Source organism: Aspergillus foveolatus (assembly GCF_047715535.1).
Source record: "Aspergillus foveolatus strain CBS 279.81 unplaced genomic scaffold BDW70scaffold_155, whole genome shotgun sequence".
Lineage (NCBI taxonomy): Eukaryota > Fungi > Ascomycota > Eurotiomycetes > Eurotiales > Aspergillaceae > Aspergillus > Aspergillus foveolatus.
The window spans coordinates 12,085-23,247 of NW_027396219.1; the positions used below are offsets into that span (position 1 = coordinate 12,085).

At 51.9% G+C, this 11,163-nt stretch overlaps 4 protein-coding genes across 4 annotated transcripts in view; 3 read left to right on the top strand and 1 right to left on the bottom strand.

Moving 5' to 3' along the window:
* Positions 1–675, top strand: part of BDW70DRAFT_166850 (uncharacterized protein) — a gene marked incomplete at its 3' end in the record, with an annotated part of 4,219 nt that extends 3,544 nt beyond the window's left edge. Inside the window, exon 5 of the mRNA XM_073742100.1 lies at positions 112–675. Coding sequence (XP_073590838.1) covers positions 112–675 — 564 coding nt within the window. The remainder of the gene's footprint in view (positions 1–111) is intronic.
* A 1,186-nt stretch (positions 676–1,861) lies between these two features.
* Positions 1,862–2,956, bottom strand: BDW70DRAFT_164883 (LysM peptidoglycan-binding domain-containing protein; the record flags this gene model as incomplete). The annotated part of the gene is made up of 3 exons (XM_073741588.1): positions 1,862–2,103; positions 2,166–2,353; positions 2,556–2,956. 3 exons carry the CDS (start codon positions 2,954–2,956, stop codon positions 1,862–1,864), a joined length of 831 nt encoding a protein of 276 aa, XP_073590839.1.
* Positions 2,957–3,428: 472 nt separating this feature from the next.
* On the top strand, positions 3,429–4,675 carry BDW70DRAFT_145528 (uncharacterized protein). The gene has a single exon (XM_073738441.1). It carries the CDS (start codon positions 3,633–3,635, stop codon positions 4,521–4,523), a length of 891 nt encoding a protein of 296 aa, XP_073590840.1. The 5' UTR covers positions 3,429–3,632; the 3' UTR covers positions 4,524–4,675.
* A 654-nt stretch (positions 4,676–5,329) lies between these two features.
* BDW70DRAFT_166856 (uncharacterized protein) lies at positions 5,330–10,720 on the top strand (the record flags this gene model as incomplete). Its single annotated transcript, XM_073742101.1, has 12 exons — positions 5,330–5,485; positions 5,998–6,109; positions 6,254–6,366; positions 6,410–7,888; positions 7,947–8,029; positions 8,097–8,244; positions 8,301–9,030; positions 9,060–9,253; positions 9,341–9,459; positions 9,530–10,087; positions 10,156–10,336; positions 10,388–10,720. The coding sequence occupies 12 exons, from the start codon at positions 5,330–5,332 to the stop codon at positions 10,718–10,720; spliced, it is 4,206 nt and encodes a 1,401-aa protein (XP_073590841.1).
* Between the last annotated feature and the right edge of the window lie 443 nt (positions 10,721–11,163).

Sequence of the window (11,163 nt, forward strand, 5' to 3'; positions counted from 1 at the left end):
GTCAATGCACAGGGCGGGAAATATGGCAATGCTCTGTATACTGCATCATGGAGAGGATATCAAGAAATTGTCAGACTGCTCTTGCATAAGGGAGCAGATGTTAATACACAGGGCGGGGGATTTGGCAATGCTCTCCAGGCAGCCTCATCAGGAGGCTATCAAGAAATTGTCAAACTGCTCTTGGACAAGGGAGCAGATGTTAATGCACAGGGCGGCGTCTATGGCAACGCTCTGTATGCTGCCTCATGGAGAGGATATCAAGGAATTGTTAGACTGCTCTTGGACAAGGGAGCAGATATTAATGCACAACGCGGGAAATATGGCAATTCTCTGTATGCTGCCTCAGAGGGAGGATATCAGCAGATTATCAAACTGCTCTTGGACAAGGGAGCAGATGTCAATGCACAGGGCGGCTTCTATGGCAATGCCCTCCAGGCAGCCTCATCAGGAGGCTATCAAGAGATTGTCACACTGCTCTTGGATAAGGGAGCAGATGTCAATGCACAGGGCGGGAAATATGGCAATGCCCTCCAGGCAGCCTCAGAGAGAGGCCATCAAGAAATTGTCAAACTGCTCCAAAGGGACGCTTTAAAGCGATCCGGCTCTATGACTACAAGCAACCCGGCAAAGAAACTTCGTCTCATGGAACCTGAACCCCCTTATAAAACGCAATAATTCGTTCAGTAGGCCCGACACCAAGTCCACTTATTGCCAAGCTTCACACGTCATCACTCTTGCCATTTTGCGGATTCTACCTGCAGCTAGTTAAATTCACGACAACCTGCAAAAATACTGCTACGTCTTGACAGGGGTTTCTATCTAATGCCCTAGCCTGGGACCCACGATGAAGCCGGAGCTTGACATTCTCTCCCTGTGCGATCGCCAAACGCGGCCAGGAAGGCCAGCAGTCAACTATGAACTGTCTTTCAGCGTAACTGGTATATCGAATCCAGCAGTTCGTTGCTGCAGACCCTGATCGCTTGTCTGTGTGGCCCTTGACCGACGAATACAACCCAGATCGACTGGGCTCGGGCCGAGGAATGGTCTAGGAACCAAGTAATAATTAAATCGACTTTAGCCTGGATTAGGTATAAAGAGCAGGCTACTTTTAGCTGCTCCTGGACCAATCAAAGAGGCACTGCGCGCAAGATTGCCCAGGTCTTATTATCTATCAACCTTATGGCATTGGCGCATGCTAAGGAGTATCCTGGCATTAATACTCTCTGTATCAGCACTTCCAGGTATTGCAAGGCAAGGAATATACTTAGGGCGCAATTCAGTTGATAGTGCACTGCACTCCAATCAGGAAAGTAGTCAGCAATATAAAGCCATGGCAGTACCTCCCTTTCCCTAAGCTGGATCAACATCACGTTTTTGTTGAGCACGGTATGTTTGCTCCTGTAATATCTGTTGAAAAGAGCTAAGACAGCATTGGGTTATCATCTAGGATGAAGGTAGTTGGCCGAAATCATACTCAATAGTAAGAAGATCACTTCCACTTGAACACTGACGTGTTAGTCGCGAAAACGCCAATCTCCATGAGCCATTAGATACTGCTGGTTGGGTGTTTACTGCGGCTTGTCGCTACTAATGGTTCGTCAGCGAGATTTCTGGCTACTATGAGAGATATCGAAGATTATCGATATTCGCCTTACAGTTAGAAAGAATGGATTTAATACCTCATACAGTAGCCTTCGGCCTGCAGAGACGTAAGGGACCATCATCTATATTACTATATTAGGAGCATCAACCTGAGCCGTAAAGCCTTCTAGAACTTGCATCATATCTATCTGCCGATAGATCTTCAATTACTCATTACTTCCCTGAAAGCGCTCATGTTGCCAATGCAAGCTTGATATCTCTAGACGCCGACGCCGACGCAGACGTATTTATCAACCCAGAGGTTGCTACAAGAGGCATCAATCGTAGGGTTCCACTTGCGGAACTGGTCCAGGGTGATGTTGTAGGCAGAATCAATAGCCCAGCAGCCCTCGCCGCTCTGAACCTTGTGGTATGTCATACAGTCGCTGGTGATACCAGCCATCTGGGGCTTAGGCGCGACGTGAACGCAGACGTAGTAGTCGAGCCAGAGGTTCGAGTATTCTATAGCATTAGAGTAAGAAGCTGCCTAGGAAGGGAAGGATAACGGGAAGCAAAGAGCATACTGTCGTCAATTGAAGGGTTCCATGCGGAGAAATCGGCGTGAGTGATGCCGTACTGCGACGCGATTGTGTCGCACTGGTCAGCCGAGGTAACCTTGTGGTACTTATCGCAGTTGGCGTCGATGCCGGCTTGTGTGGGAGAAGGGGCGTCGGTTGCGGTGCCGAGTCGGTGGAGGGCGCAGTGGATGTCTCTGCTGGGGCAGGCTCAGAAGTCATGGTGGGGGCGCCAGGGGCGTGGGCGCAGACGTAGTAGTCTAGCCAGAGGTTCGAGCAGTCTGTTTATCGGAGAGACTTGTGTTAGCGTTGTGCAAGCCATAGTAAGACTGAGAAGAGGAAAGGACATACTGTCATCGATATAGGGGTTCCAGGAAGAGAACTGGACATTGGTGATACCGTAACTGTGAGCCACCGGTGGCCGTGCCGGTTGTCGAGATTGTAGTGGTAGTTGTCTTCTCAGTAGTGGCGGTATGGGCGACAGTGGTAGTGCTTGTGGTCACCGTGGAAGCCTCCTTTGTGGTGGTAGTACAGGGAAGGCTGGGTTCGTCGACGGTTACATCACCCATGACGCAGTAATCAGCGAAGTCGTCAAATCTCGTGCAGTCCAAGCCAGGGTTCAGCAACTTGGAGTCATCAACAGAGATACCCCATGAGGCAGCGAAGGACTCGCAGCTGTCACCCGAGCTTGCTGCGATGGAGAAGGAACAGTCCACGCGGCGCTTAACGAGAGGGATACTACGAGCAGCGAGCAGCTCGGGAAGGAGGCTCAGGACAACGGCAGACTTGAGAGAAGGCATTGTGATAGAAGAATAAAGGCAGAAATGTGTCTGCCAAATCGAGTTCGTCCTTCCGGGCGTGGTTTATATGTCCGTCCTCCAGTAGCTCACAGTCATGTCCAACTTCTCATGCTCAAAATTCACTCGTGCCTGGATCCGACATTGAACGCGGCTACTCAAAAAGCGGCGTGCATAGTAGGTACCTAGGTAGCATCATCTCATAGCTGACCCCCAAGTGCTGGTACTATTCTGATGGGTCCCTATCCTCGTCTAACGCTAAAGGCTCGGTGGCAATGGAAGATGCCGGTTTGCCGTGCAAGACTGCCCTAAGAAGTTATTTGCGGCTGACGGTTCCTCAGAGCAGTCTAACAGCAGTAAAACCCGCCAGGGCCCGGAGCCCTAGATCACGTTAGTGTCACAGATACCTCTCTAGCGCCCCCCACACCCCTTACAAGGCTGCAACGCTGGCCAAGGAGTGGTCCTCAAGCTCTTCTGGCAATGAGAGCTCAGATTCCGGGTGGGCTTGCAGAGAATTGGCGCAAATTTAAATAATCTACACCATCCGGTGCCTGTACTCCTGCATTTTGCCCTCTTCTCTTCCACCTCTCCAGTCAGCAGTCGCTCCTTCTCTTCTTCTCCACTGGGCCCTCGTTTTCTGTGTCTTTCCGCCCGCACAGCTTGAGTCTCCAGCACTAACATGGTTCGTGTGTCCTGGCTCTCGCTCGGCCTGCTGGCATGTTGGGCGACGGCCGAGTCCAACAAAACTGAGATCGATTTAATTTTCCCGCGAGAAGGCACGTTCGCCCCAATGCACTCAATGCCAGTGGTGTTCGCCGTCCAGAACCCATCTGTCGCTAAGGAACTCCATGCAACCATCCAGTATGGGGTGCGCCCAAAGGGCGGTGGTCCTAACGAGACGGTGTGGAGCTATTCAGACGAGCTGGCCAACGTCCCAGCCAACGCGACCACCTACTTCAGTTCCACCAGCCTTGGCAATATGCTGAACACAACCGGTAGCTGGGAGTTCTTCTGGAACTTGTATTGGCTCAACTGTTCTCAGTCAAATGATCCGGCGTACTATTACTCCAAATACCCGTGGGTCCTTGAAGCCGACGGCCTCAATCAGGATGCCGTTCTAGATGGCTTCCACTTGTCAAGCTACTTGATCGCCGCCAAATATCTCTTCTTTGACACCAAAGAAGGTGGCACTGCCGTGAACCTGACCACCCTCACCAGTGACAACCAATGCAGTGAAGCCTCGGGGTTTGTCGTCCCGGCCTTGGTAAACACGCTCGAGATTCCCAGGGACTTTCCCGATCACAACAGCCTGCCGTCCACGTGCGCTCAGCTCGCCAATTCGACCTCGACTTCAGCCACTGAAGCGAGCCCTTGCAAGGTTAGCATCAGTCCCGAGGCTGAGGCGAGCATTATGGCCGACGCCGGGTGCCACAATACACTCTTCCCCACTTCGGGTTGTCCGGACAAGACACCAGGAGACGACGTCGCGGCAGGTCTTGACCATGGCCGGGCAGTATGGGCTGCCATTACTCTAGCTTTTGCCCTGGCTGTCGGCCTCGAGGGGTGCTAGTCGGACGCTGCTCTAGCGTGGATTGACGATTGGTGGTATATCATATCATGCCGTGGGGTAGTGCAGGAGCTAGTCAATTACAAATGAACATGCGAACATTGGAAATTGTACCTATCATCAAGTTGGCACCTGAAACTTGGGGTTGCTGGCCGGCAACAATGTTCCGACGGTATACTTCTCTTGTAATGAATATTTCACGCCTATGAATCCAAATTTGTTAATGGTTAGGTACCTATGATTGCCCAATGTAACCTCACCACCTTAATGTATATCCACGTTTATGAAGGAGCGAAGCCTCATCCCCTCCCACTAGTTCATTTATAGGAATATTTATAATATATAATATTATTCCTGTGCACTATATGAGCCGGTGCCTGAACTGCCCTGCCAAGCCTGTAATGGAATTGTGGATTCTCTAGTGGCTCCAATGGCTACGCAAAACAGAAAATGGGGCCACAGTAGCGTATGCTCTGGAGAATCTTGTCTCAGTTCTTGAGCGCTAAGCCTTCCTTCTCAGGGATCCTACGAGGCTTGTCAAAGCTTGCCCGCCAGTGAATTCATGGAACTACGAAACAATTAGATGCATATGACATTACCATTTGTGAGAACTATTTTCCATATGCTTCTGATCTTTCAGGGTATAAACGTTCGTATCGAAGGACACTGTGAGGTGCACGTGTCCCTGGCCGTGTCCACAGCTGAGATCTCAGGCATTAGTAGTGCGCGCACTCTCTGCAAGAGGGGACCTGAGCCCGTTGCTCAGGCTATGGGTCAGGTACACCATAGAACGGTCTCAATCAAGAAACATGGCGGAAGGTGGAATGGGTCCAGATGCCTCCGGCGCCTCCGGTTGGCGGGTTAAGCCGACAGTGATCAAGGTGAAGCGCTTCGGGCCGTGGTCCCTCAAAGCCTTGTGGGCATCAATGGGCTTACTCGTTGAGGAAGGAGTATTACACATCGAGGTTCATTAAATCATCGTATCTTCTTCGTACTAAATCGCTGCCAGCATTTCGAACTCGGCCCCAGTGGGCTTGCACTGCAAGGTACTCACGGCCAGACCTATCCCAGCGCTGGCGCCTGCCCAAGCGTGGGCTATTCTGGACTTTATGTGGGCCGGGCTGAGCAGCGAAATCTGTAATTCCGGGTTGGTTCGCTTACAGTATGCTTTGTGTCTTTGTCCCTAGCCGGATGGGATGAGGCTGTCAAGCTCGCTTGGCACCATAGGTGCAATCTTAGAGTATACCACGGTGCACAGGGAGCGTCGGTAGATGGACTGGGAGCAATATGATACTCGAGCAATGATGAATAACCCAGCCCGACGCTCCTGTTGAACCTTGTGTCAATGGTATTCCTTCCATAGCATTGCCGGGAACTCGGCGTCCGTTCTTTTGCCCAGTTACTCATTTATCGCCTTTGTACTCTAGATTCTCTTTTCTTTCCCTTTTCCTTTGATATCATATTTTTCGGTTCCCAGCCCGTGGCTCCTTTCTGGCGCATTGTGGCGGTCGGCGCCCTTGCTCTCTCTCTTCCTGGAGGGGAGGTCTTCGTCTCTGCCCAGGCAGGATCGAGGCAACCGGCCGCCCCTGGTTACCGGGGCATGAACACCATCTGCCCTTTTGCCTGCTTTAAGACTGGCCTTGACCCCCTTGGCTGATCTGTCTACTCCAGCATTGACCGGACATCTGCGTGCAAGCAGGCTGTTCTCTACAGCTTCTCTTTGTATGACAAAGTCGACGACAAGGACAGCAATCGTCGCATTTATGCCTGCACTGCTTATGGTCTTGACTGGGATGACGACACTAAGGCCGAAGCGGCTGCTGCTCGCCCGGGTAGGAGTGTCAATGTCACCTACAAAATCGGATGGACAACCAGTGAACCCGGCACAGAGGACAGAGGCCGACTACAGCTTGTTGATGGAGCAGATGCGCGAGTACGTGGTCAACGGCCACACTCCTACAAAAAGAACGTTCATGTTGTATTCGCGGTTCGGTCAGTCCATTGCTGGTCTGTACATCGGCCAGGGGCTGCGAGCTTCCGACGTTGCGAATACTGCCATCAAAACTTTGGACTCCAACACCGCCGATTTCGATGGTAAACGCGACGTCCTGGCAATCCAGCTCTGTAGACCTGGCTATGACTCTGACCATATCTTGGGGTTCATGGCTCTCAAACATGGGATCACGGGCGACATCCAGCAGGCATTCAAGTCCTGGTCTGATGCCAAGTGTCTTGACTTTGCCAACTCTACAAGTTTCACCACCACGGCGCCTTTTACGCTGCCTCAACTGTCTTCGATCAAAGGCAACCATACTGTCTCTCAAAGAAACGCCACTGTGACAGCAGAGTACCACTCTAGGCAATCCCTGGTCCACTTGGCACTTCACGCTCGGGCATCTGAATGCCGGACTGAGGTGGTGGGCGATGTAGACAGCTGCGCCGCCCTGGCCGAGCGCTGCGGCATCTCCGGCGCCCACTTCACAAAATACAACCCGGACAAGGGACTCTGCTCTAGTCTCACCCCTGGCCAGCATGTCTGTTGTTCGTCTGGCGACCTCCCCGACTTCCGCCCCAGGCCCAACGACGACGGTTCTTGCGCCACCACCATAGTGAATGACGGCCAGAGCTGTGCTACAGACGCGGCGGCCAACAGTCTGACAAATGACGACGTTGAAGAGTTTAATAAAGATACCTGGGGCTGGAATGGATGCAAAAATATATTGGCCGGTAGTGTGATTCGTGTAAGCAAGGGCACACCACCCATGCCCGCCCCCGTGGAGAATGCCATCTGCGGACCTCAGGTACCCGGCACTGAGGCACCTGACGACATGAGCAAACTCGCCGACTTGAACCCTTGCCCGCTCAATGCCTGCTGTGACGTCTGGGGTCAGTGCGGTATTACCCCCGAGTTCTGTACCGACACGAACGCCGGCGCTCCGGGCACGGCCAAGCCCCATACCAACTGCGGCACCGACATCGTCAAGGGCTCCCCCCCATCCGAATTCCGCAGTATCACCTACTATGGGGGATACCTCTTCACACGGGAGTGCCTGTATCAGGATGCCCTGCAAATAGACACCTCTAAGTACACCCACCTGCACTTCGGGTTTGGATCCATCACGGAGAACTATGAGGTCTTTATCGGTGACGAATTGATATCCTACGAGTCCAACAACTTCAAGTACCTCACCGGCCCAAAGAAGATTCTCTCCTTTGGCGGTTGGCACTTCTCAACCAACCCAAGGACATACAACATCTTCAGACAGGGTACACAACCAGCGAATCGTCTCAAGCAAGCAACAAATATCGCCAATTTCATCAAGGATCACGGATTGGACGGCGTTGACATTTATTGGGAGTATCCCGGTGTAGATTACTCCCTCTTCTCCAAGAGTAGCCTTTTGAAGATCTATTGACATATAACAGGCTCCGGATATCCCTGGCATTCCCGCCGGCAGTGAAGATGAGGAAGATAAATACTTGAAATTCCTGGTCGTTCTCAAGAACTTGTTGAAAGACAATTGCTGCTCCCGCGTCATACTGGTATCTGAAGGGTTTCCCTATCAATTCGATCAGCAAAGTTGTTGACTACATTGTTTTCATGACCTATGACCTTCATGGGCAGTGGGATGCCGTCAATCCCAACTCTCAGGACGGCTGCCCGAGTGGAAACTGTCTGCGCAGTCAGGTCAATCTTACGGAGACCATGACTTCTTTGGCCATGGTCAGTCGCCAACCCCCTACGATAAATCTACAATCACTAATTTGAGCTGATGTAAGATTACCAAAGCCGGAGTTCCGTCTGACCGCGTCGTTGTGGGAGTTGCCAGCTACGGCCGCTCCTTCGCCATGGCCGAGGTTGGTTGCTACGGCCCTGAGTGTCTGTACACGAGCTTACGCGCCAACTCCGACGCTACCAAAGGATCATGCACGGGTACGGCTGGCTATCTGGCTAACGCCGAAATTAACAAGATTCTCAGCGGTAGTCCTTCGGGGCTTAATACCCGCGACACTGCTTCAAGCCGCGCTACCGCACACTACCTCGATGAGGACAGCGACAGCAACATCCTTGTCTACGATGACAACCAATGGGTTGCATACATGGGCCCAGAGGTCCGCGAGTCCCGAGTCAGCAGATACAAGTCACTGAGCATGGGTGGCTCGGTAAACTGGGCAACGGACCTGGAAACCTGGCATGACGCACCAGTGGGCAACTGGTCAGATTACAAAGAGGCAATCATGGCGAAGCAGAATCCTCTCGAAGCCAATAATCTTCACGACGGTAACTGGTCCAGCTTGACCTGTGGCAATAAATACTACAAGGGAACACCATATTACACCCCCTCGGAGCGCTGGGCCGCGCTCGACGTCGACCAAGCCTGGAATGACATGGTGAAGGCCTGGAAGTACTACCGGGACAATGTGAACCAAACGTCATTCACGGGATACATGGCGTACATGATGGACTGGGAGGGTTACGGCAAGTGCTGGGAAATTGTGGAAGGCTGCGGTGGAAATATGGCCGTTCTCCCGCCGAAGTACTCATCTGGGAATCCTTGAATACTCTTAGTAAAACGTATCAAAGGTACCATGACGGTCTCGTGTCGGCCATGGCCCTGGTAGTTGATCCTTCGCTCAAAGACTTTACAAAGAAATTTGCTCCAGTTCCACCGAAGGACGATTTCTCATGGCAGGACATTCTGTTTGACTTGATCTCAGACGCGACTCCAAAGGTTTGAGGGAAATTCTTCAAATATGGTAAGTGTTTCGTTCTCGAACAGCTGTTCCATGTAGTTTTTGACGCAGACACAGTTCTACAGAAGCTGCCTGGTATCGCTTCGCTGGGTGATAAGGGCAAGTCGAATGCAGAAGAAATCACTCAGGGTATTTTGGGCAAAGCTGTCGAGGTGGGCACGAGCCTTGTTAGTACTGAGGATCCGTAAGAGCCTTTCTTCCGACCCCATCCTTGATAAAACCTTCATAGTTAACCAGCGCACTCGAAACTCTAGCGACGATTGGTCGGATGATGATCAAGACGCGTTCATGACATACCTGGGCCAAAGCGCTGGTCTCTGGGATAGGGCCAACACCATAGGCTTGGCTTCTCTATTCGACGGCTCAGACGACTCTATCAAAACGGTCAAGTCTCTTGTGGCGGACGGCCACTTCATCAACGGTGCCAGTGACCTTAGCGATGGAGATGGATTTGACGGAAAGACAGGAAATGATACAGTTACCGACGCCTTCGCGAAGGCCTTGTACGGATATGCCATTCCCGTACTGTGGCAGGCATCCGGGCACCACCCGTTCATTATTGACACCCAGCGCAGCTGCACGTCAGACTCAGACGGTGATGATGACAAGCTCGCAACAGCGTGCTACGGGGGCAAGCTCTACAAGCTGGCCGACCCTGACGGAGAGTCCAGATCTTGCCGCGAGAATGCACAGACTGGCGTCAAGTGTGGCCAACACGGCGATACATACAATGATTTTGCCACTCTTTCTGGAGTAGACGAGCTCAAGGACGGCGCTTGGGGAGGTGTTACTCCACGGGGTATTATCGTCGGGTATGTCTTCCTCTGGTTTATCCACTCGTGCCTTCGCTAATCCTTTCTGTCTACAACAGAGCTGTCAGAACTTATATCGACAACGGCGAAGAAAACGGCAGCGAGAAAACAGTTGACCGTAGCAAGAATTTTGACAGCCTCGCCGAGTTGGACATCACAGTGCCCCAATTCATCAACCTCCCCGTCTGCACCGAGACCGTGGCTCGCCGTTCTTGGACCAACTCCGACGACACACCGTCCGTCAGAAACGTGGACTACTTCCCTTGCAACATTGCCAACGGCAAGGACTACTGCGGGTAGTCTACTTTTGAGGACCAGGGAAGCGAAGCATCACCCCTGATCGAGGACTGCAAGCAGATCATCAAGAACATCCAAGGCACAGACGGCGAGTGGAATACTTCGCCGCTCGAGAAGCAGCGCGCGCTTGTGTCCTACGGCTCGTGTAAGTTTGGCGTCACGGGCAAAGGCATCCACGGCAATGTTTCGTTCATGACCGGTGCTCAGGATATCATTGATATCATCAACGATGCCATCGAGAAATTCGGACGTGATGATGGTCGGGTTGGCGCTAAGGGAACCATGCAGTGTGATGGTAATATCAAGAAGCAGAAGATTGACTGGGGGCTGTATTGATTGATATTTTTTGGTTGAAACCAGAACAATATGAACCTTAATTTAACGTCGTGCCGAGCCGAGTCCTCGTACAAAATTACTCAAACGAGATACATTCGCGTATCGTAAACTCCAGAGAGGCTGGTGGGTGACAATTCCAAAAGGTGCCAGCTTCTCCATAAAAAGCGGGAGAGCAGGTCAGCAAGGACTAAACTCTCCACAATATTAGACTTCTGAAAGACGAAGAGACTCTTGATCAGTAGCGACCCAGATTTGAAGAAACGACGGTGCCTAGCATCGTGAAATCAGGCTGATTGCCAGAAATATTTCCTCAACACACTCGCACCATGCTGAGAGATGTACTGTCTCCTAGGCTGCGGCATGACCGCGGTTAGCCGCGGTTAACCATCACCATAACCGCGCGGTGAAGTGATGGTTATGAGATTTTGATAACCTCGCTCTGC

Excerpts from the sequence above, each read along its gene's own strand:
- BDW70DRAFT_145528 (XM_073738441.1), top strand. The coding sequence starts at position 3,633 with ATGGTTCGTGTGTCCTGGCTCTCGCTCGGCCTGCTGGCATGTTGGGCG.